This window comes from Podarcis bocagei (assembly GCF_964188305.1).
Source record: "Podarcis bocagei genome assembly, chromosome: 3".
In the NCBI taxonomy this organism is placed as follows: domain Eukaryota; kingdom Metazoa; phylum Chordata; class Lepidosauria; order Squamata; family Lacertidae; genus Podarcis; species Podarcis bocagei.
Window position 1 is genome coordinate 39,571,805 of NC_138127.1, and position 25,640 is coordinate 39,597,444.

At 42.3% G+C, this 25,640-nt stretch overlaps 1 protein-coding gene across 1 annotated transcript in view; it reads right to left on the minus strand.

Annotated features, from left to right (window-relative positions):
- FRK (fyn related Src family tyrosine kinase) overlaps window positions 1-25,640 on the minus strand; it is a 57,042-nt gene extending 31,402 nt beyond the window's left edge. The window contains exons 1-2 of the mRNA XM_081186725.1: window positions 24,697-25,640; window positions 2,547-2,668 (exon numbers count right to left, since the gene is read on the minus strand). Coding sequence (XP_081042851.1) covers window positions 2,547-2,668; window positions 24,697-25,094 — 520 coding nt within the window. The 5' untranslated portion in view covers window positions 25,095-25,640. The remainder of the gene's footprint in view (window positions 1-2,546; window positions 2,669-24,696) is intronic.

The following is a 25,640-nucleotide window of genomic DNA, read 5'->3' on the forward strand; positions in this document are numbered from 1 at the left end:
GTATTACTTGCATATGGTACCATATGGTGCCTTAATAAAATAGTACAAAATATTTTATATGCATACTAACCTCAGAGACACACGTGTGTATATTCTTGTCTGATGAGGAAAATGTCATGATTCTGTCATTATAAAATGGCAAGCTGACCATTACTGCACATTATACTTCCAACAGGAGTTATTTTTAGACACCTCTAGGGTACAGTAGCCCTATTTATAACCCAAAGAGGACTCATAGATTGAAATATTAAATCAATTTTTAAAAAAACTTTATGTGTTATGGCTTTATGCTCACCCAAGCTCCCAAATGCCAGGAGGTCATAGCTGTTAAACACCATGCACTATTTAGGCAATGTGCATAATGTATGGCATCATATGCCATGTTTAGTTCCAACTTCATCGTAACCTCGGACCTCGATGACTGCCAGTAGCAGAGTGGCAAGTGTGTACAGACTATATCTTTGAAGCATATTCAAAGAATTCTGGGCCCTGTGGTTTGTGAAGGATTGCTGGGAATTTTCACCCTGTGAGGCATAAACTACATTGCCCAGAACTCACTGAGAGACAAAATGGGCTTCAAATGTATCTTATAGGTACAGGGTGTACACATAGACGGAGTCTATGTGGTTGGAGCTCTCATTCCACATTACATGTGCCCAACTGGCAGCCCATACTATTTGCATACAGTTGGCAGGCATCTTTAGGGGTCTTCATGTAAACTGAGTTTTTAATCACCAGCAATTGTATATTAAATGAATATTTAGCCCTATCTTCCTTAAGCAGTCAAGCTTTATCAAGCATGCAGTTATCTCAAATTACCATTAGAGGGTGTGTAGGTGTCATATGGAGTATATTATTTTAGATTATCCCCCAAGTCTTTAGTCGTGCACTGTAATTCATATGCTTTTATGGTACTATTATACAGAGAATCTGAATGAAGATCAAATTTGAAGGTTACATATGTTAGGGGTCTTTTTCCATATGCATGGTGGGGCTAGAGGGTGCATGAGGAGAAGTGGAAGAACTGATGGGAGTCATTCTGCGTAGGGCTCACCCTCAACTGTTACCTGCAGTTGAGGATAAGATGGCAGCTTCACCTTTCCATCTACTGAAGTCGACTAGACTAGCATTTAATAACAACAACAACAACAACAACAACAACAACAACAATAATAATAATAATTTATTATTTATACCCCGCCCAGCTGGCTGAGTTTCCCCAGCCACTCTGGGTAGCTACAATCAAGTGTTAAAAACAATACATTAAATATTAAAAACTTCCCTAAACAGGGCTGCCTTCAGTCTTTTAAAGATAAGATGGCTGCTTATTTCCTTCACATCTGAAGGGAGGGCGTTCCACAGGGCGGGTGCCACTACTGAGAAGGCCCTCTGTCTGGTTCCCTGTAACCTCACTTCTCGCAATGAGGGAACCGCCAGAAGGCCCTCAGCGCTGGACCTCAGTGTCCAGGCTGAACGATGGGGGTGGAGACACTCCTTCAGGTATACAGGACCGAGGCCGTTTAGGGCTTTAAAGGTCAGCACCAACACTCTGAATTGTTCACGGAAACGTACTGGAAACTTAATTTTGAAACTTATTTCAATTCTGGCAACAGGAAAGTGTCTTCTACCACATCTGAGGCCACAAACTAACTGTAGAGGTTCAGGACGGGCCACCTGACACACACAGCTCTGCCCTAGGACATAGTCAGGTAGCTGCTGCTGCGATTCCCCAGCATCTGCTGCCTGAGGCGGTCATCTCATTCTGCCTATTGGTAGGGCTGGTCCTGATTCTGCTACAGAATTATATCTACTTTCAGACACCACCACAGTTGGCAAACTGAGGAACCACTGTTGCTACTTTATGGCAAGTGTGATATTAAAGGGAGATGTAAAGACTACCAAAAAAATGTATTATTCACCGTTTGTTAATTTTGGATCAGAAAATGCTCTTTCCCCCAACTTCAGAGTATCAAACTCAGAGTATGATGGATTGAAATAAGTTTCAAATGCTAGTCTAGTCGACTTCAGTACATGAAAGAGAAGAAGAAGAAGAAGAAGAAGAAGAAGAAGAAGAAGAAGAAGAAGAATATTTATACCACACCCATCTGGATGGGTTTCCCCAGCCACTCCGGGCGGCTCACAGCACATAAAAAAGTAAAACATTAGACATTTAAAAATTCCTGATGGAAAGCTGAAGCTGCCATCTTATCCTCAACTGCAGGTAACAAAATGTTTTGAGTGAGCCCTATGCAGTGGCGCTTACTTAAGAGCAGGTAAGTATAAGCTTGCATTGTTAGTTCACATATTCAATTATAAGCAAACCTCCCCCCTCCCCAATTTAAAATATTTTTTAAAAGTTATTAAGTTCTAGCATTATTGCCAGTTCATGTACCTTTGTGAAAGAAATAATCACAGAGATTTTTCATGAACAAACCCAGGAGAAATAAGGTCAAGACTGTGTGTGTGTGTGTGTGTGTGTGTGTGTGTGTGTGTGTACACACACACACACACCAGGAGAAAGAAGAAAGAGAAAATAGTCATCATACCTGAAAGAGAGAATTCACCCGTTTGACTTTCGCTGTTTCTGATCAGGAAAGCTCCATCCTGATTTTCAGGATATAGCAGCCGTTTCTCAGCATCCACTCGTTTAATACCACCAAAAAACCACCTAAAACAGAAAGAAAGCCATAGAACTAGTTAATGGCCAAAGTTATGTTTGTGTTGGGCACTTGAAGAGCAGCTGGAAACAAAACGAATGGCATTATTGAATGGATGCAAAGGTTACTCTTTATGCATTTGTTTTCTATCCTGCCCTTCTTCAGAAGAGGAGCCCAGAGTGCCTTATAATAGAAAACAACCATTGCAATAAAAACAGTACTTAAAATGACCTATTTAGAATCTGTTAACATAGCTCATCAGTAACGAACACCATTAATAAATTTAGAAATCAAGGATACTAAAGTTATGAAGCTGCTATTAACCATAAATGTAATTGAGGAATGCTGGGTAATGCAGTGGCGTAGCGTGGGGGGTGCAGGGGGGGCCGGCCGCACCGGGCGCAACATCTGGGGGTTAGGGTTAGGGGGCGCAAATCCACGGGTTAGGGGGCGCAAATCCACGGGTTAGGGGGCGCAAATTACTTGCCTTGCCCCGGGTGCTGACAACCCACGCTACGCCACTGGGGTAATGCATTAATTTTCATCAGTAGTGGTCAGCGGGGTGATGGCACTTTGCCTGACTCCCATCACCTCCTACTTAGAGGGACAGGGCCAAGGCCAGCGTGGTGAAAACACAGTGGCAGAGCCAATGCCACAGTCCCAGTGGTGCATTTGCCCCATAGGCAAGTTAAGCTTCAGTGACATCAGTGATGGGAGATCAGGTAAATGGATACTGTTTTAATTCTATTAATGCTTCAGTGTTTTTAATGATTTCTTTTTCTATGTTTTTAGCAATTCTTGTTTTTATCTGTAAGGTGCCTTGAGTTATTATTATTATTTATCAGCAGCAGCAGCAGCAGGTAAAGGCTACTGCCTCACTGCTGATTTTCATCTGGGTATGTGGTAGTTGATTTAAAAGATTTACAAAGTAGCACAACCAAACAAATCACAAAACAGATGAAAACAAACGTTTGACTACATTTTTAGACAGTACAAAATATTGCTATTGACCTAAGAACAAAGCTTTATTCCAAATTATATACCTATCACTCTTATATAATATTTCTTTTTATTTCTTTAGTCAATAATATGTAATTCAATAATATGTAAGGAATAAGTAACCTATCACTCTTGATAAACGGTACACAATCTAAGGTATGAATAGTAAAGGTGAGAAGAAGCAAGTTGTGGTTAACTATACAAAATGTTAAAAGAGAGAAAATGTAAGTGGCTGGGAGACATTAAATTTTACATATTCACTTCATGGCCTTATATACACACACACCATTACTCAAGTTCCTCTCTTTTTCTTTTTCTTTTTCTTTTTCTTTTTCTTTTTATTTCTCTCTCTCTCTCTCTCTCACACACACACACACACACACACACTCACTCACTCACTTGAGAAGGTTTAGAAGTTCCTCCATCTTTCACCTATTTCAGAGCACAGAGAGTGATACAAAGAAAAACAGATTTGTCAGTCCCCAAACAACTTTTGAATTGCTGGTACATCCAGTCCTCACATTGTCTGTTTTGTGATGAAGAGAACCAGCCCAAAGAGGTAAGAGAAACAAGCAGGACATGGTGGTGGACCAGGATTGTAGCTTATCTGCCTCTTTCTTTGCTGATGGGACAGATGACTATTATTGTATGGCCTAAGTAAGGGAGAAAGGCCATACCCCCAAATGGTATTGAGGTCACCTCAATCTCTGCTGAGTGATAGCAAAATTGGAACTTAACCAGGGTTTGTGTTCTTTTAAAATGAGGCCCAGTGGAGACTAGTGTCTTTAATAAATCTGATTTATTCTACACGTTTACAACCTGAGTTTTGCAGGAGGGAGCGCCGAACATTACACCCCAACATTTTTCCTGTGATGACATCACACCCCTGTCATCCTGCAACTGCCCCCTCCATGCCGGTATGGCTGGTGGTTCCTATTATCAAACAAACCAAGCCATTAAGCATTTTTTATGTCTTCAACCACCCATCCCCTAGGAATTGACGTATTAGCCTTTTCCTGATCCATGCCAGTTTCACATGGGTTCTTTCATAAGTTCATTCTGTCTAGACAGGGTTGGGGCAGTGCAGCAGCGAGGTTGGGACTGTGCAGGTTAGGAATGACTGGAAATTCGAACAGAAACTAGAGTGCCAATTGTCGATGTTTGCCAATTTGTCCCACGTCTAGAACGGAAAGTTTGCAGGGCAGCAGTTGAAGAAGGAGCAAAAAGGGTTTTCTTATAGAATCATAGAATCATAGAATCATAGAATCATAGAGTTGGAAGAGACCACAAGGGCCATCGAGTCCAACCCCCTGCCAAGCAGGAAACACCATCAGAGCACTCCTGACATATGGTTGTCAAGCCTCTGCTTAAAGACCTCCAAAGTAGGAGACTCCACCACACTCCTTGGCAGCAAATTCCACTGTCGAACAGCTCTTACTGTCAGGAAGTTCTTCCTAATGTTTAGGTGGAATCTTCTTTCTTGTAGTTTGGATCCATTGCTCCGTGTCCGCTTCTCTGGAGCAGCAGAAAACAACCTTTCTCCCTCCTCTATGTGACATCCTTTTATATATTTGAACATGGCTATCATATCACCCCTTAACCTCCTCTTCTCCAGGCTAAACATGCCCAGCTCCCTTAGCCGTTCCTCATAAGGCATCGTTTCCAGGCCTTTGACCATTTTGGTTGCCCTCCTCTGGACACGTTCCAGTTTGTCAGTGTCCTTCTTGAATTGTGGTGCCCAGAACTGGACACAGTACTCCAGGTGTGGTCTGACCAGAGCAGAATACAGTGGCACTATTACTTCCCTAGATCTAGATGCTATACTCCTATTGATGCAGCCCAGTATTGCATTGGCTTTTTCAGCTGCCGCGTCACACTGTTGGCTCATGTCAAGTTTGTGGTCAACCAAGACTCCTAGATCCTTTTCACATGTACTGCTCTCAAGCCAGGTGTCACCCATCTTGTATTTGTGCCTCTCATTTTTTTTGCCCAAGTGCAATACTTTACATTTCTCCCTGTTAAAATTCATCTTGTTTGTTTTTGCCCAGTTCTCTAATCTGTCAAGGTCGTTTTGAAGTGTGATCCTGTCCTCTGGGGTGTTAGCCACCCCTCCCAGTTTGGTGTCATCTGCAAATTTGATCAGGATGCCCTTAAGTCCATCATCCAAGTCGTTGATAAAGATGTTGAATAAGACCGGGCCCAAGACAGAACCCTGTGGCACCCCACTAGTCACTCTTCTCCAGGATGAAGAGGAACCATTGATGAGCACCCTTTGGGTTCGGTCAGTCAGCCAGTTACAAATCCACTGAGTGGTAGCATAGTCAAGACCGCATTTTACCAGCTTCTTTACAAGAATATCATGGGGCACCTTGTCAAATGCCTTGCTGAAATCTAGGTAGGCTACATCCACTGCGTTCCCTTCATCTACCAGGCTTGTAATTCTGTCAAAAAACGAGATCAGGTTAGTCTGACATGACTTATTTTTCAGAAATCCATGCTGACTATTGGTGATCACAGCATTCCTTTCTAGGTGCTCACAGACTGTTTGCTTAATGATCTGCTCCAGAATCTTCCCTGCTATTGATGTCAGACTGACTGGGCGGTAATTATTTGGGTCCTCTCTTTTCCCCTTTTTGAAAATAGGGACAACATTTGCCCACCTCCAGTCTGCCGGGACTTCGCCTGTTCTCCAGGAATTCTCAAAGATGACTGCCAGTGGTTCTGAGATCACATCTGCCAGTTCTTTTAATACTCTTGGATGCAGTTCATCTGGCCCTGGAGACTTGAATACATCTAAACTAGCCAAATATTCTTGTACTATCTCCTTAGTTATTCTGGGCTGTGTTTGCTTTGCTGAATCATTTGCTCCAAATTCTTCAGGTCGGGCATTGTTTTCTTTATCGGAGAAGACTGAGGCAAAGAAGGCATTGAGGAGTTCAGCCCTTTCTGTGTCCCCTGTTTGCATTTCACCATCTTCTCCTCTGAGTGACCCCACTGTTTCTTTGTTCTTCCTTTTGCTACGAACATACCCATAAAAGCCTTTTTTGTTGCTTTTAACCTCTCTAGCAAGCCTGAGTTCATTCTGTGCTTTAGCTTTTCTGACTTTGTGTCTACACGTGCTGGCTATTTGTTTGAATTCCTCTTTGGTGGTATCCCCCCTTTTCCATTTTTTGTACACATCCTTTTTAAATCTTAATTCAGTTAAAAGTTCTTTAGATAGCCACCCTGGCTTCTTTAGGCACCTTCCATGTTTCCGTCTCATTGGTATTGCCTGATGTTGTGCTTTTACTATCTCCCTCTTAACAAACTCCCAGCCATCATGAACTCCCTTTCCTTTTAGTATTGCTGTCCATGGGATCTCACCCAGCACTTCCCTAAGTTTTATGAAGTCGGCTTTCTTAAAGTCAAGAAATTTAGTCCTAGTACGCTTGGCTGCTCCTTTCCGCTGTATAGTAAACTTCAGAAGAGCATGATCACTCGCACCTAATGATCCTTCCACATCTACCCCACTAACCAGGTCATCAACATTGGTTAGGACCAGATCTAAAATGGCTGTTCCTCTTGTTGCTTCTCCCACTTTCTGGACAATGAAGTTGTCTGCAAGGCCAGTGAGGAATCTGTTTGACCTTTTGCTCTTGGCTGAGTTTGACGTCCAACAAATATCCGGGTAATTGAAGTCCCCCATTACTACTATCTCCCTTCCTTTTGCATGCTTGGCCATCTGTTCCAGGAAGGCATCATCTATGTCCTCCGTTTGGCTTGGGGATCTATAGTAAACTCCCACAATGAGGTCTCTGTTATTCTTCTCTCCCTTAATTTTGACCCAAATGCTCTCACTTTGGCTTTGAGGTTCTAAATCTTGGATCTCTTCACAGGTATACACATCCCTGACATATAACACCACTCCTCCTCCTTTCTTGTCTGGTCTGTTTCTCTGAAATAAATTGTATCCCCCCATTATTACATTCCAATCGTGGGACTTATCCCACCAGGTTTCAGTGATGCCTATTATGTCATATTTAGTTTGCTGTACCAGGAGCTCAAGCTCATCTTGTTTATTTCCCATGCTTTGCGCATTAGTGTACAGACATTGAAGTCCATTAATCATTCCCCCGTATCTCTTATTTAAGGATTTTTTCCTCCCACCACTAGGTCCGCGTGCTGTTTGCTCCATTTGGTCTATGACATTTGGATGATCAAATGTGTGTGTGTGTTTCTTTGTGGCTGATTAGCCTAGCGGCGCGCGCAGTTATACCCATCTTTTAGATTTAGGGGAGCTAGTCTCAAACGTTTGTTGGGGGAGACCTAGGGTTTTTTTTGTGGGGGAAGTTATTTGTCCTGTCTTCAAGCTTTTTATGATGGAGGACCTCTGTAGCCACCCCCAACGACACGATCTCAGGATGGAAGGGGAGGGAACAGCTGCAGTCGCCTGCGATTCCTGCTGAATGTTTGCCATCTTGCCAAAGGTTGCAGGCAGCTTTACCTGCAGCAATTGCATGTTGATTGCCCTTTTAAAAGAGAAAGTCCAACAACTGGAGGAACGAGTAGCTACGCTCCAAAGAATTAGAGAGCTGGATCTCTTCTTGGAAGCAACAGAGCACACCGTCCCCACCAAGGAGGAGACAGTGGACTCCCCTGAGAAGGAGGCTAGTTCACCAACACAGGAGCCAGATATATGGAGAAACGTGACTCAAAGAAGTAGGAGGCCCAGGGTTCACTCTGATTGTTTAGAAATACACAATCGCTTTGAGGTCCTCTCCCCTAGCATGGAAGACAAAGAGCAGACTCCATTTGAGGATCTCTCCCTCATTACAGTCGATCAGGTATATGAAGACGAGCAGCAAAGTCAGTCCTCAGGGAATGTGCAGGCGACCTTGGAACGGACAGCTCACGGAAGAACCCCGACCAAACCCAAGAGGAGGCGTGTAGTGGTGATAGGGGATTCCCTACTGAGGGGAACAGAAGCAGTGATCTATGGGCCTGACAAGATGTCTCGGGAAGTGTGCTGTCTCCCCGGGGCTAAGATCCAAGATGTAACTGAACGACTGCAAGGAATCATAAAACCCACTGACAAATACCCCTTCCTCTTGGTTCATGTGGGAACCAATGACACTGCAAGCAATAGCCTCCAGAAGATCAAAAGAGACTACGAGGCTCTCGGCAGGAAATTGAAGCAACTAAATGCACAAATTGTCATCTCGTCTGTCCTCCCAGTTGAACGATGTGGCCCAGGGAGAGAGGGGAAAATAGTGGAAGTGAACAGCTGGCTTCGCAAATGGTGTAAACAGGAACGGTTTGGATTCTTAGATCACGGACTGCAGTTTCTTGAAGATGGACTTCTGGCAAGTGATGGGCTGCACCTCACAACGGTTGGGAGAAATGTTTTTGCCAAAAATCTCAGAAACCTCATCAGGAGGGCTTTAAACTGACTAATGTGGGGGAGGGAGACAGTGCTCCTGAAGGTAGGAGTCTATCAATTAATGAAGATGATCATCCAAATGTCATAGACCAAATGGAGCAAACAGCACGCGGACCTAGTGGTGGGAGGAAAAAATCCTTAAATAAGAGACACGGGGGAATGATTAATGGACTTCAATGTCTGTACACTAATGTGCAAAGCATGGGAAATAAACAAGATGAGCTTGAGCTCTTGGTACAGCAAACTAAATATGACATAATAGGCATCACTGAAACCTGGTGGGATAAGTCCCACGATTGGAATGTAATAATGGGGGGATACAATTTATTTCAGAGAAACAGACCAGACAAGAAAGGAGGAGGAGTGGCGTTATATGTCAGGGATGTGTATACCTGTGAAGAGATCCAAGATTTAGAACCTCAAAGCCAAAGTGAGAGCATTTGGGTCAAAATTAAGGGAGAGAAGAATAACAGAGACCTCATTGTGGGAGTTTACTATAGATCCCCAAGCCAAACGGAGGACATAGATGATGCCTTCCTGGAACAGATGGCCAAGCATGCAAAAGGAAGGGAGATAGTAGTAATGGGGGACTTCAATTACCCGGATATTTGTTGGACGTCAAACTCAGCCAAGAGCATAAGGTCAAACAGATTCCTCACTGGCCTTGCAGACAACTTCATTGTCCAGAAAGTGGGAGAAGCAACAAGAGGAACAGCCATTTTAGATCTGGTCCTAACCAATGTTGATGACCTGGTTAGTGGGGTAGAAGTGGAAGGATCATTAGGCGCGAGTGATCATGCTCTTCTGAAGTTTACTATACAGCGGAAAGGAGCAGCCAGGCATACTAGGACTCAATTTCTTGACTTTAAGAAAGCCGACTTCATAAAACTTAGGGAAGTGCTGGGTGAGATCCCATGGACAGTAATACTAAAAGGAAAGGGAGTTCATGATGGCTGGGAGTTTGTTAAGAGGGAGATAGTAAAAGCACAACGTCAGGCAATACCAATGAGACGGAAACATGGAAGGTACCTAAAGAAGCCAGGGTGGCTATCTAAAGAACTTTTAACTGAATTAAGATTAAAAAAGGATGTGTACAAAAAATGGAAAAGGGGGGAAACCACCAAAGAGGAATTCAAACAAATAGCCAGCATGTGTAGACACAAAGTCAGAAAAGCTAAAGCACAGAATGAACTCAGGCTTGCTAGAGAGGTTAAAAGCAACAAAAAAGGCTTTTATGGGTATGTTCGTAGCAAAAGGAAGAACAAAGAAACAGTGGGGTCACTCAGAGGAGAAGATGGTGAAATGCAAACAGGGGACACAGAAAGGGCTGAACTCCTCAATGCCTTCTTTGCCTCAGTCTTCTCCGATAAAGAAAACAATGCCCGACCTGAAGAATTTGGAGCAAATGATTCAGCAAAGGAAACACAGCCCAGAATAACTAAGGAGATAGTACAAGAATATTTGGCTAGTTTAGATGTATTCAAGTCTCCAGGGCCAGATGAACTGCATCCAAGAGTATTAAAAGAACTGGCAGATGTGATCTCAGAACCACTGGCAGTCATCTTTGAGAATTCCTGGAGAACAGGCGAAGTCCCGGCAGACTGGAGGAGGGCAAATGTTGTCCCTATTTTCAAAAAGGGGAAAAGAGAGGACCCAAATAATTACCGCCCAGTCAGTCTGACATCAATAGCAGGGAAGATTCTGGAGCAGATCATTAAGCAAACAGTCTGTGAGCACCTAGAAAGGAATGCTGTGATCACCAATAGTAAGCATGGATTTCTGAAAAATAAGTCATGTCAGACTAACCTGATCTCGTTTTTTGACAGAATTACAAGCCTGGTAGATGAAGGGAACGCAGTGGATGTAGCCTACCTAGATTTCAGCAAGGCATTTGACAAGGTGCCCCATGATATTCTTGTAAAGAAGCTGGTAAAATGCGGTCTTGACTATGCTACCACTCAGTGGATTTGTAACTGGCTGACTGACCGAACCCAAAGGGTGCTCATCAATGGTTCCTCTTCATCCTGGAGAAGAGTGACTAGTGGGGTGCCACAGGGTTCTGTCTTGGGCCCGGTCTTATTCAACGTCTTTATCAACGACTTGGATGATGGACTCAAGGGCATCCTGATCAAATTTGCAGATGACACCAAACTGGGAGGGGTGGCTAACACCCCAGAGGACAGGATCACACTTCAAAACGACCTTGACAGATTAGAGAACTGGGCAAAAACAAACAAGATGAATTTTAACAGGGAGAAATGTAAAGTATTGCACTTGGGCAAAAAAAATGAGAGGCACAAATACAAGATGGGTGACACCTGGCTTGAGAGCAGTACATGTGAAAAGGATCTAGGAGTCTTGGTTGACCACAAACTTGACATGAGCCAACAGTGTGACGCGGCAGCTGAAAAAGCCAATGCAATACTGGGCTGCATCAATAGGAGTATAGCATCTAGATCAAGGGAAGTAATAGTGCCACTGTATTCTGCTCTGGTCAGACCTCACCTGGAGTACTGTGTCCAGTTCTGGGCACCACAGTTCAAGAAGGACACTGACAAACTGTAACATGTCCAGAGGAGAGCAACCAAAATGGTCAAAGGCCTGGAAACGATGCCTTATGAGGAACGGCTAAGGGAGCTGGGCATGTTTAGCCTGGAGAAGAGGAGGTTAAGGGGTGATATGATAGCCATGTTCAAATATATAAAAGGATGTCACATAGAGGAGGGAGAAAGGTTGTTTTCTGCTGCTCCAGAGAAGCGGACACGGAGCAATGGATCCAAACTACAAGAAAGAAGATTCCACCTAAACATTAGGAAGAACTTCCTGACAGTAAGAGCTGTTCGACAGTGGAATTTGCTGCCAAGGAGTGTGGTGGAGTCTCCTACTTTGGAGGTCTTTAAGCAGAGGCTTGACAACCATATGTCAGGAGTGCTCTGATGGTGTTTCCTGCTTGGCAGGGGGTTGGGCTCGATGGCCCTTGTGGTCTCTTCCAACTCTATGATTCTATGATTCTATGATTCTATGAATACAACTAATATACACTGTTGCTGCTTTCAGTCTGCAAACAATGTGCAATTAACGCCCTTTCCCCCATTTGCCTTGTGTTTCCATGGCGTTGAAATGAATGGTGTGCAGTGTGCCCAGGGTGGCTGTCTACCAGCTCCATCTGGTGCGCAGGCTGAGACCCTACCTGCCCGCAGACTGTCTCGCCAGAGTGATACATGCTCTAGTTATCTCTCGCTTGGACTATTGCAATGTGCTCTACGTGGAGCTACCTTTGAAGGTGACCCGGAGACTGCAATTAATCCAGAATGTGGCAGCTAGACTGGTGACTGGGAGTGGCCGTCGGGACCACATAACACCAGTCCTGAGAGATCTGCATTGGCTCCCAGTATGTTTCCGAGCACAATTCAAAGTGTTGGTGCTGACCTTTAAAGCCCTAAACGGCCTCAGTCCTGTATACCTGAAGGAGTATCTCCACCCCCATTGTTCAGCCTGGACACTGAGGTCCAGCACCAAGGGCCTTCTGGTGGTTCCCTTATTGCGAGAAGTGAGCTTACAGGGAACCAGACAGAAGGCCTTCTCAGTAGTGGCGCCCGCCCTGTGGAACACCCTCCCATGAGACATCAAGGAAATAAGCAGCTATCCTATTTTTAAAAGACATCTGAAGGCAGCCCTGTTTAGGGAAGTTTTTCATATTTAATGCTGTATTGTTTTTAACATTCGATTGTGAGCCACCCAGAGTTGCTGGGGAAACTCAGCCATATGGGCAGGGTATAAATAATAAATTATTATTATTATATTATTATTATAATGCAGTAATTGATTACATAGTTAAATACAGAAAAGTCTGCCACAAAAGGCAGTGAGGTGAATTACATTGTTATTGTTTTTGTTGGAAGCCAAACTGGAATGGAAACAGTGCTGTGTGTGATAAATACCGGTCAGAATGGAAACCAGTGCCCTCTTATACCCCGGTAAAGTTGCAGCAGCAAAGCCAATCCAACATTCCCATATCCTCACCTGCACAGCTCCAGCTTTGCTGCCACCTTGCCCTTCCTCAGATGCATCCAGGCAAGCTGCAGCAACATCAGCACACCCCATACCCAACTAAAGTATTGTCCTTGCCATAAACCAGAAAAAGCACAATCATGGAAAATATGAGTTGTTGCAGCGACTGCACACTCACTGTATTATGCCAACATGTCCAATACCAGCAGTAGGTGCCTACTAGAGATCAGGGCATCACAAGCCATCACGTTATTCTGGCACTGCAGGTGGATAGGCAGGTGAAACTCATGAGAGTTTCCCATGTAAAGGTCAAAAGTTGATTGACAAATTTAGACTATATAGCAGGAAGTAAAGTGGATTCCAAAAGGAAGCCTTTGAAACAACAGTGACTTATTTATTTTAACAAGCATTCGACTATGAGTAACATTTCTAGAAGGAATGAGGAAATAATAACGGGCTCAGTGAAGTCAGAAGAATGTTGGCTTCAGTATAAGGGCATGTCCAGCCTTCTTAGCAAATAGGAAATAGTTTTACATGATTCACTCACAGTTTTCAGCTTCCCACCTCTCATGACATTGATTTATAGATCCAGTTTCTATTAGTACACGCAAAACTATAATCTACAAAACACCTCATTGTTTTCTCCATAATATTGCAGAGATGACAGTTTATAATAGTAATGTCATTTTCACCACCCTTTTAAGAGAAATGGAGCAGGGAAGATGAAAGAGATGCTAGAATAAAGAAGTGCTAGAGTTCTCATTGCAGTGGAGAGATCCCTATCTGCCTATGACATCCAGAGAGCAGGACTATCAGCGTGTTCTTAGAAACTGCTTCATACAACTGGTACCTACAGGTACTGAGCAACTAAAGAGTATCTATTTTTCCAATGAGAATGTGAGAGTAACAACTCAATACATCGAACAGGATGCTGTAATGTGATGATCCAGGAGGATATGAGGGCACGGAAACTATGACTATGTGCACATTATCAACTTGATGATAATGTTCAGCCTGGACACTGAGGTCCAGCGCCGAGGGCCTTCTGGCGGTTCCCTCACTGCAAGAAGTGAGGTTACAGGGAACCAGGCAGAGGGCCTTCTTGGTGGTGGTGCCCGCCCTGTGGAACGCCCTCCTGTCAGATGTCAAGGAAATAAACAACTATCTGACTTTTAGAAGACATCTGAAGGCAGCCTTGTTTAGGGAAGTTTTTAGTGTTTGATGTTTTATCACTTTTGTTGTTGTTAGTATTATTAATATTCTGTTGGGAGCTGCCCAGAGTGGCTGAGGAAACCTAGCCAGATGGGCGGGGTATAAATAATAAATTAGTAGTAGTAGTATTGCTAATTTCCCCCTGTGGAGTTTCAAGTGGCTTTTATTTGTCACTGTACACACGAGAGAGGAGGTTGGGATGCACATTTTGGTGTGCTGTGCCTGAAAAAGCGTTTTTCTGGGGGGCTGCAACCTTGTGTGGGTCACGTGACTCATATGGCAGTGTGAACCTCAAGGATGGCATCCCAGATTTGCATCCCATTTTACAGGAATGAAGATGAAACTGTGTAGCCCTTCACAGGGTCAGTGGCATCCCTACACAAATGCTTCCCAAATGTAAACGAAAATTGTGAGTGCCAAAAACATAATCGCAATGCAGAGAAGGAGAAGGGAGTTGTTAGTATTTTTATCTTAGCCCTAATTGGAAATCAGTTTCGAAGGGCTTGACACATATTTGGAGAAGGTGCAAGCAGGAATCTAAAGCTACTATCTTAACTGCATTTATAACAGAGCCGTTGTTTGCCTAGCACAGGGAACATTTTTGTCAGCTAATGGTAGGGTTGCCTTCACACAGATAAAATGTAATTGCACGGCTAAAATTGGATCACCAAAGCGTACACAAAGTAAAAAAAAAGTGGGGAGGGGGAGTTTTCATTACAGCTTTCCTTTTATCTTCTAATACCAGGAAAAGAGATCATTTATAAGTCAAGTGGCTGAAATGGAGGCAGAGAGAGACGGAGAGAGACCCTTTGTATATCAAAGCTTAGAAGCTGGCACACCAGTCAAAACTCTTTGAACAGGAATCTGGCAATCAAGAATTGCTTGTGGTGTTGTGGCTTTTGTTTCGTTTTTAGTTGAGTGTATTGTTCTGACTCACATCGCAGCTCTTTCTTGATTGTTTCAGCTGAATATTTAACTGGTGACTACAGGGCAAACAGGGTGGTTTGCCTTTTTAATGGGAAGCTGCACTAATTAAAATGTGACTGGATATCAGTATCTAGGAACTGGCAGTATTTTTTATGCGGTATGCTTAGTAGCTGCTAGCAGAAGGGACACAGGCCAAGGATGTCTACACTTATTCATTGCTCTATTTAGGGCACCTCCTCACTACCATCATATATAGCAGGACTCCAAACGGAAGAACTTGCCTCCACAGTTTTACAGGGTGGTGTAGGACAGGGCTTTTAGTGCTGCCACTTCAAATGGCTGTATCCTCAACTCAGACCTAAGAGAAAGTGAAACTGATACACAGATGGCATTATAGCCCCCCCCCCACTTGCATTGATCAATAATCTTCTGTCCTCAACTTGTTGGAGGGGCTGCAGGATAGTTGGAAAATTATTTCATCCATCGTGGGAATGTCCCAAAGTGAAATAATTTTCAGATAAGATACTTAGGATTATTGTCTCGACCGCCATCATTCCCGATACTGCACTGCTGTTGTTAAACATACCAGAGTGAATAGTCAGTTCCTGGATAGAGAAGTGGTCCAAGGCAGGACATTAATCCCAAACCTTCACACCAACCCATATCCAAGAGTTCATATTGACTAGATTCGTGGACTGAATTCAAGAGTCCAGGGTGGAAATGAAAAATGGATTCTCCAGAATCCCTAGATTTGATTGTTCCTCATTTTAGGGAGGATTCCATATGCAGGTAATTAGGGGGGAAAGCATTTTAATGTGAACACATTTATGGAATGACATTGTAATCCTTCCCCTTTTTTCTTATCTTATGCCATTAATTGTGCCAATATACCTTTGCACTAGCCTAACTTATCACCTCTATTTGCAGGTAATTTACGCCCTTCCATTTCATTGTGAACTTTGTTCATCTATTTCCTGTAGCGTCATCACTGATTAAAAAAAGCATGAACCATAGGAATCAGTGTGATTTAAGCAAAACGTTTTAAAAAAAACCACTAAGCAATGCCACTTGATTTTTTTCAGAAATTTTATGAAAACTTCTGCCATTTAGTATTACCAGAGGAAAGACAAAAGCCTGAAGTAGGGACCCACTAAAGAAGAGGTGTGTTTTTTTAAGTACGCAAACAGATCACACACTATTTTGATCACTTAATCCTCATAATCAAAACCCATATTTGATCTGCAGAAAACCAGTCCTTCAAGTTTTCAGAGACAGCTATGTTGGCCTGCATAATTTATTATTCTTTGTACATAATCCAGTTGATATGTAAGGTTATGAATCATGCTTGTTGGTCCAATCCATGCAGCTGAATAACCTAATTATTGTAACAACAAATAAGAGGTATCTGTGCATTTAAAGCATGACATCTAGAGACTATTAATCACTACCACCCACTTAAGCTTCTTATAAAGGAGAGTTATTTTTGGTCGCAATGTAGGTGAAGACAGAAAACAGAAGGAAGAGTATGGGAAGGAAACAGAGAGCATATCCACAAAGAGGCAATGCTAGTCATTGAGAAAAGCAGTGGCTTCAATATTTCCGTATTTCATCTCACTTTTTCCATCTGAAAAAAAATATTTCCCCTTAAAATACCAGTTCAAGCCTGGGGCTAGAATGTAGAACAGAGATCTGAGGATACAGGTTCTATTTTGGAAAGCAGTGGTGGGCAACAGGGTGTTTTTGGAGATATTTTTCTCTCTCAAGCACCTCACAGAATGTTGGAAAGCGTAGGCCAGAGGTCCTGGGGCAACTTTTTCTTTCAGATGGCCACATCATGGGCACATCAGTGCTCACCCATCGCCAGTTACACAGAGATCCTCGTTCATAGCTTTACTCCAATCTTTACTCCAAATGGTACATGCTTTGAAGCTTGAATTCCTTCACAAAAGTTGCCCAGCATATCACATTATATCAACCTGAATTCATAAGTTATCCTTTTCTTCAGACAATCACTTTCTGAATGCCCTGCTTGCAATCATTGGCATAATCAGGTTTAACATATTGCATTCTTTCAAAGAGTAATTTCTTGTGCAATTTCATCTGATTTAAAAGCTCCCATGCTACAATGGGAGTAAGCGCCATGAAATTCATTCAGACTTACTTCTGAGTAGACATACATAGGATTGTGTTATCATGCTCCTAAAGACAATATGCAGCTGATTTATTTTTATTTCTTTAAATCCTTGTTTACAAGGCAGGGCAAAGTACATTTGGATATATGACAGATATTGCCTCCAGTTGAAGATAGGAGCTGACATTTATTGCTACTAACTTATACAAATGTCACTCTTTTTTCTTTTCATTTTGTCATTACTGTGTAATCTATAGGGACATACATATACATGATACACATCCATATACCAAAAAAAAATCATCAATATTGATTTATAACAAACTAAATGCATGATTATTGTGAATTGCTATACGTGCTTTGTTGTACCAATAATCAAGAAACATATGTGAATTTTAATTTAAAACGTTACACTTTTTCTTTATCTTTCAAAACCTGTTCTTTTGTGCACTTTAGTTTTCCATTGTGCAGTGGTGGGAAACGCCCAGTCCATCTAGTGCTTAGCATAGATAATTTTAGCAGCAATTAGCATAACAATCTTCAGTGCCTATCAATTATTTTATATGTCACTGTAATAACAGAAGATCAAGGGGTATTTTACAGTCAAGCAATCTTTTTATTGCCTTGTTAATATTAAACCACAAAGCCTTAGATGTGGAAAATGCCACATTTGGTTAAAAAGAATTCTTGATTCTCTTTCTGATGTTAGAGCATAGCAGGTCCTTGAACTACCTGTAATTCTTTATAGGTTTCAGACCCATTGAGTCATAACTAGATCTTAGGTCACATACAATCTAAGAAGTTGACACTGTTTCCAGACATTCTCATAAGACTATCTTACATATTGGATCCAAGTTATCCCCATTTTTCACAATCTCTATTTCTCAGTGCAACTTCAACAATATTTGGGGTGGTATTTAACTAAGTTTTACTCAGAGTATATTCCTTGAAATTAATGAACATTACTAAGTTAAGTTCATTAATTTCTTTGATCTACTGTGAGCAAAACCTATCTGAACATTTTTAATAATCGATTTTTCTGAAGTCACCAGGAAAAAACACACAAGTCAATTCTTTAAGCTGGCATAGTCTTTCTTCTAATTCCCGCATTTAAGTTCCTATCTCTAGATATTCAAACTAGAGTGGCCCACACAGGGAATCTTTGAATGACCAGAATATTAGCAAGCTTCCATGGAAAGAAGCACTGTTGACACACAGCTGTAAAGGATTTATTTGCAGGACAGTGAAAACAAGTTCAGTGTTTATCCAGTCTAAACATTTTTATATAATGAATACAATTAATATGACAGAATTTCACTCACTTGGAGCAAAGTTGTTTCTTTCCTTGGAACAGCTGTTTCACTCTGCTGTCTCTAAATCATGGTGCATCCCTACCTGGGTTATTTGCATATCCAGCTCCACCACTAAGAGGTTTACCGCTTCCCAAAATAACTCTGCCCTTTCTCCTCTGCTACCCTTATACCTTGATCTGCCTCCTTTACTTCCTTCAAATCCCTCCTCAAAACATTCCTTTTCTGTAATGCCGATATTGTGCTGTAAAATATCGTGCCCGCACCATATGTTTAAAGCACTCTTATACCACTTTATGAGTCATGATTTGCCCCAAAAGAATCTTGGGAACCGTAGTTTACCCCTCACAGAGCTACAGTTCCCAGCATCTTTGACAAACTAAATTTCCCAGGATTATTTGGGAGAGGGTATAACGTGCTTTAAATGTGCGGTGTGTCTGCACCCTAGATCATTGTGTTACTTACACAAATGTCAGCCCCACTGAGATAAATGAGGCTTACTTCCAGGTACAGTGGTACCTTGGGTTACATACACTTCAGGTTACATACGCTTCAGGTTACAGACTCCGCTAACCCGGAAATAGTGCTTCAGGTTAAGAACTTTGCTTCAGGATGAGAACAGAAATCGTGCTCCGGCGGCGCAGCAGCAGCAGGAGGCCCCATTAGCTAAAGTGGTGCTTCAGGTTAAGAACAGTTTCAGGTTAAGTATGGACCTCCAGAACAAATTAAGTACTTAACCCGAGGTACCACTGTACATGCTTGTAGGATTTTGCCACCTTAATTCTCAGTGCACATGGCCTGTGCTGCCTTCTCATTGACAAGTAACATTCAACTGATACTTAAACTCATATTTCAGTGAATGTTGGCTGAAACAGTGAAAGAGGCCTTTATTAAAAAGCAAGCCTGGAGGGATACTATGTTTTTTGTGGCCAGTTTAGAAAACAAAAGTGGGGTTGTTTTCAATCACAGCCCTCCCTCCATGGTTTAGGAGGTTATTAAAATTAACAGTACAGCTGGCTAACATTTGTTGTCCATAATACATTGGCAGAAGGACATTTTCGTGTTTAGGCAAAACAATTGGCACTAGAAGAGCAAGGACAGGTGATCGGTTGGTTTCCATGGTTCCTGTTTGCAGTGCTGAATATAATCGAAAGCAAGGCATAGACAAGCGACAGAAGCAGAGAGAGCATATTCTCAAAAGTTTAAATTGTGTGACTAGTATTACTCGTTAAAATTAAAACTTGGTGATTCAAGGCATGTTAGGATACTTAAGGCAACCATTCCAAATAGTTAATTTATATCATAAAGCTACATGTATTGATAGAGCTGGAAACTACTATACTGTAGTTTGAGTCATTAAAAAGAAAATCATATTGCTCAGAAATAAGCTCTCTAGGTGTTTTCATTATAAAGCTGAAAATATTGGCCAAATCATTTTAAGCATTTGCTAAGGAGATACAGAGAAAGAGAACTGGAGAGGAAACAAGCTTACTGGCAGAACAACAAATCTTTCTATATAGCACCATAGGGTCAAACTTTAAAAACCTAATCAGAATTTCCTTCTGTAAGCTGTCTTTTGCCTGCAAGGGCATGCAGCTCGGAGGAGGTGATATTGATAAGTTGGGTTAGAAAAAAACCCTCAGGGAAAACAGTCACACCAGTGCTACGTGTAGTTTGTGAAAGTCTTGCACTACCTATCAATTGTGTTTTTAAAGCTGCATACCATATGTGAATAAAGTGGTGAGCTCAAAAATGCAATGCCCTCTCTCCCACCCAAAAGGTCACCCATAAATGAGCATTTCCCCCCTAAATAATGAAGTGATCATCTGCCCACACTCAAATTGGTATCAAGCATTGCAGGAATACCCAGCAATACGTATCTGGTGTGTTTCTGGCAGCACCAAGAACACCCTAGCATGCTACTGAGACCAACAGGATGTTGTCTGCATGAAGAGCACAGTTACCTTAGCTGCTCTTTGACTTTAAAGTTAACAAGCCTATTATATACCCCATACTCATGTTTAAAGGTATGAATTTAAGAGACTGAAATGTGCATCACACCTTATACTAGTGATGGGAGTTGGATATTGGGGGACCACAGATTCCCTATCAGCTCCAGCTAAAATAGCCAATAGTGAGTGATAATGGGATCTGTGTTCCAGCAACATCTGGAGGGCCACAGGTTCCCTATCCCTGCCTTATATTTTTCCTAAGCTTCTCATCTAGGAAGGTGTGCAAAACTTATATGCAGATCAAGCCTGCACAACTTGTGATTCACACACAACCCCTTTGAGGTCCCATTGCACATGAAGGGAGCTCTTTGCAAGAATGGACTGGCCTTGTTATACACATGGAAATTTGAGCACGTTGCTAATGCTTCTCTGCCTACATCTCTGGCAAGTCCTCTTGGGTCTCCGGTTCAAAATATCCAGCACCAAATCCCACTCCTTGGTAACAGGTCAGGTGCCTAGTCAGCTCCCCACTCAGGTAAGCAATGGGAAAAAAATACTTGCTGCAAAGCATAGCTTCTGCAGCTGTCTCCCATCTCTCCCTGCCTTTGCCATATGTGAGCAATGTGTCTTTTCTAGGCTGTATTGCTCTCTAGCACCCTTCACACCCAGCACTGTGTAGCAGAATCCCCAATTTCCACATGCAGTCAAACTTCTGTTGGCAAGGCCCAGTACTCCACTCCCAGCCACCACCATTCCTGGCCAAACACTTTTGCCTTGCAGAATTGCAGCTTGGATGCACGGAGCAGAACAAGCTGTCGCAACACACCAAGAGTGACAGTAGCATTCCGTGCCAACCAGCTATTATGCCAGATTAAACATTTTGAAAGCCTGTTCCTTTTTTCCTTTGCAGAACTAAAGAAAAAAGATCCCTAGCCCACTAATTGCCAACATTCAGTGGTCCACTCACCTGCATCTTTCTGCAGCATATAAAACAAGCAGATTTATTAGGGCAAAGGGGACCAGAGGCCACTCGGATAAAGTGGGCTCTGATCCATGGAAGCATGTTTTACTCGCAGCACAATGCTATGTGTATCTTGTAATTTCCTGTAAATTCAAAGTGTCTTAATTCAAAGATTCTGGATATAGGACTGCTGTCTAGGGCTGCAACCCTATGTACCCATTTTCTTGGGAGTAGCCCAATTTCACTGCTTATTCTCTTAGCCCTGAAAATGCCCCACAACTCAGCTGCTGTACAAAGAAGGTGGCGGTTAATTTTTCTAGGTATTTTTTAGTTCCTTATTCAATTTACTAGTTCAGATGACCTTTGTGCCAATTTAATCTGGAGTAGGATTCACCAAAGGTTTGCAGCCTCTATGACATAACGTCTTCCTCTTTTCTCCTGAGCCTGTATCTTAGATTGCAAAGCTGAGAGCTGGGCCCCATGGTAGTTAACTGCTTTTGTGCAGCACCTAATATATTTTACCCAAACATACGGCAACATAACATGTGCCCAGACAAAGAGCAGACATGTGCCAGTGCCATGGAACCACATCTGCTTGCTATTCCATGGGGTATTTCCTCCAAAGCCACTTTCAGCACATACCTCTGAGTTCCACTGCAAATGTAAGTTGAATTAAGGAAGCTACTGCAGCATTTATTTTTCATGCAAATATAAATCACACACTGTCTTTGGTGTAATGTAAACAAGCTGCAATAAAGCTACAATTAAATCTCTCCCGTGTAATAATATACAATGGTGTGTTTATAGTTTTCTTAACTACAGCAACAATCCTCATATTTTATAGGTCTAAAATAGATAGGCTTAGCTGCTAAGGTTGATAGTTATCATTTTAATTCCTTTAATAGCAACCCTATATTAAGATGAAATTCTTGAATCCGCACACTGATGAGTTCTCCCCAGATGTTTCCGAATATGCTGACTTATAGAGAATCCTGCACCAGAGGAGCAATGGATCCAAACTACAAGAAAGAAGATTCCACCTAAACATTAGGAAGAACTTCCTGACAGTAAGAGCTGTTCGACAGTGGAATTTGCTGCCAAGGAGTGTGGTGGAGTCTCCTTCTTTGGAGGTCTTTAAGCAGAGGCTTGACAACCATATGTCAGGAGTGCTCTGATGGTGTTTCCTGCTTGGCAGGGGGTTGGACTCGATGGCCCTTGTGGTCTCTTCCAACTCTATGATTCTATGATTCTATGATTCTATGCTCTGCTGTTGCAATCTGCAGCACAGCGATAGACAATGGGGTGCCCTCCAGATGTTGTTGGACTACAACTCCCATCATCCCTGAAACACTGGCCATGGTTGTTGGGGGTTGATGGAATATATATTGAGGCTGTATATATATTGAGGCTGTCCCTGCTCTAGCACATAAAACCTCTTAAAGTGAACTCCATGTTATTTATGAAGGGTGGTACTCAAGAAGTATAGAAGAAGACTATTTTTTGTCAATTTGCTGTTCTCACTGCACCCACCCCCTTATGCTGTTTCAAACCTCTGGAGATTTTTGGATGGGGCTGCAGGGATGGAGGGTGAATATGCAAAATATCACTCCCCTCCCCCTCTTGCCTGCTGACTAGAAGCTTCCACTGGCTCAAAGAGCTGTCTGTCATAAGAAGAACAGCATTGCATACAATCCTATGAACTCCTATCAATTTGCTTGCACCACTTCACAATTTCAGCAGTGCTGTGATGGTTTGTAAGTCATGAAAAACTATGGCTTAATATTTTATTATTATTTATTTTAAATAGTGTTATATTTCTTACTGCTAAGAAAATTTTGAAGCAGTTCACAACACGAAAACATCCATTAAAACTATTTCAAAAAGCAGCTATCAGAATATCAAGAAATATACGGTTGTAGAATCCAGTATTGATGATCAGGAAACGTCTAAGCAAAGAGATGTGTTTTCAGTAAACATTGGCAGTATGCTACTGTTGATGCTGCCCAAATAATGGGGGTGGGAGAAGCTTCTACAACACCACCACAGAAAAGGCCCATTTATATGTTTTTTTGCTAGATGACAGTCTGCAGATTGTTGTGTGGCCAACAGGCCTCCTCTGAATATCTTAATCAGTCTTACAGAGAGTGAAGGTGGTCCTTCAGGTTAACTGGCCCTGAGTTGCTTAGGACTTTATATGTTAATAAGAAAAGCTTAAGCATTGCTTGGTAGGCAATAGGCTTTCATTATTGTGATGGGAACAAGTCACAGAGAACTTCCGGCTCACACGATTCCGCCATACTGGTGTGGCCGTGTAGAGATCAAAAGTTTCACTTCTGCTTTTGACAAGTTGCAGTTTAGCAGTGCAACCAAATCCTAAACTGTGGTTATTCTTAACTGGTTGATTGAACAAAACAGCTTTGCATCCCATCATTTGAAGTTGGCTTGTTTTGAATAAACCATAATAAATATTTACTGCAGTTTATCAGGTTTGGATGAAATGACAACCTATGGTTAATTTTTTAAAAAAGGAAGTGAACAGCTCAAATTTCCACCTCACAGTCTTGCCAGAGGTGGATCTGGGAGTATGTAACCCCAAGACTTGTTGAAGCTCATTCCCATCACAATAAATCATGGTTTATTATCACATCTGACCTAGGTCACTATTTTGCTCTGTTGCTTTAATTAAAAGATATTACTAAATTACCACTTTCAGGTTGTCATTATTGCACAGGTGGGATGCAAATGCATATTGGCAAAATCAGGTTGTACACTTAAAGTGGATTTGGCACTTTTGCTCAACAAACATGCTTCTTTTTTAAAAAATGGATTTTGTGGAAATGACTGTGATGGGAAATGCACTAGGAAGTGTGGGATAGCCATTGCTTGATAGGATGTTGTCTGCAATCTCCATGCATACAAATCAGAATGAATGTTCAATAAATAGGTCATCTGGAAGCAACCTATGTTGCTTTGTTATGTCTATATGACAGAAACCATTCTTACTCCAAATTTCCTTGTTACCTGAAGTTGCTGTCATTTCCCACCCCCCGCAGCTCTCTGTCTAGCTATTGCTATATGTCAGCTGTACCACGTAACAATATGCATTTCAGAACTTACGGTTCAGCTTCAATGCTCTGGTCAGGAGCCACATAGTTGGCAGGGATGTAACCTTGCCGCTTCTGTCCATGCTTAGCAGACCCGTTCTCCACAAGCAGCTTTGCAAACCACCAGCTCCCTTGAGATTTATCCAGCACTTCAAGCTTATCTCCAGTTCGGAAGCTCAGATCTTCCTCTGTACGGGCTTGGTAATCAAACAGGGCCACATATTTGCAAGTCTGCTTTGATGGATGAAGAGGCGGTGGGTCTGGGATGCGTATACAGATGGCGTCCGAGGAGTCTGGACTCACAGTCGAATTGATGGTAGTTGGGTTAGACTTATCCTCAGTCGCACAATTGAAAAGCCAAGGCATATAGGGCTCCAGACAAGCACAATATTTCCGACAGCAGTTCCCCATTCTGTCCCCTTCTTGCTTGTGGCCTGTATTCCTTCAGTCCCCTTCTTCCTATCCTGAAGCATTCAAGATCCCTTCACACCCATTTTTTCCATTCAGCGTCATTTCAAAAATAGTCCCAGGACTCCTTCCTCTAGTACAAAAGGCAAACGATTTCACTGGACGTGTCCTCTCCCCCTCCAAGTCTTCTTCACCATAAGAGTTTCCTCCTTGCCTTCCAGCTCCACGCTCAGGACTGAAATCTGAGCACTGAAGTGCAATTGTTCATGTCAGGGGAATTTTTTCACTTCCTCTTCTGATCGGTCAGAAAGACCTGAATCGTCACGTTAGGGGCCAAAAAATCTTGTAGCAACAGAACAGGTAAACAGAAACAGTAGAGAGAGCTTCCAGCTGAACTTCCCTATCTTTGCACCTCCTCGTTCCCTTTATTCTCTTTAAATGTACTCTGGCAGTAGGGAGGCTCTGCACACATTGTAGCTCCTGGTAATGAATAACCAACCTAACTTGCCTTGTTGCTTTAATATGCTGAGTTGCTTGTGGACAAACTAT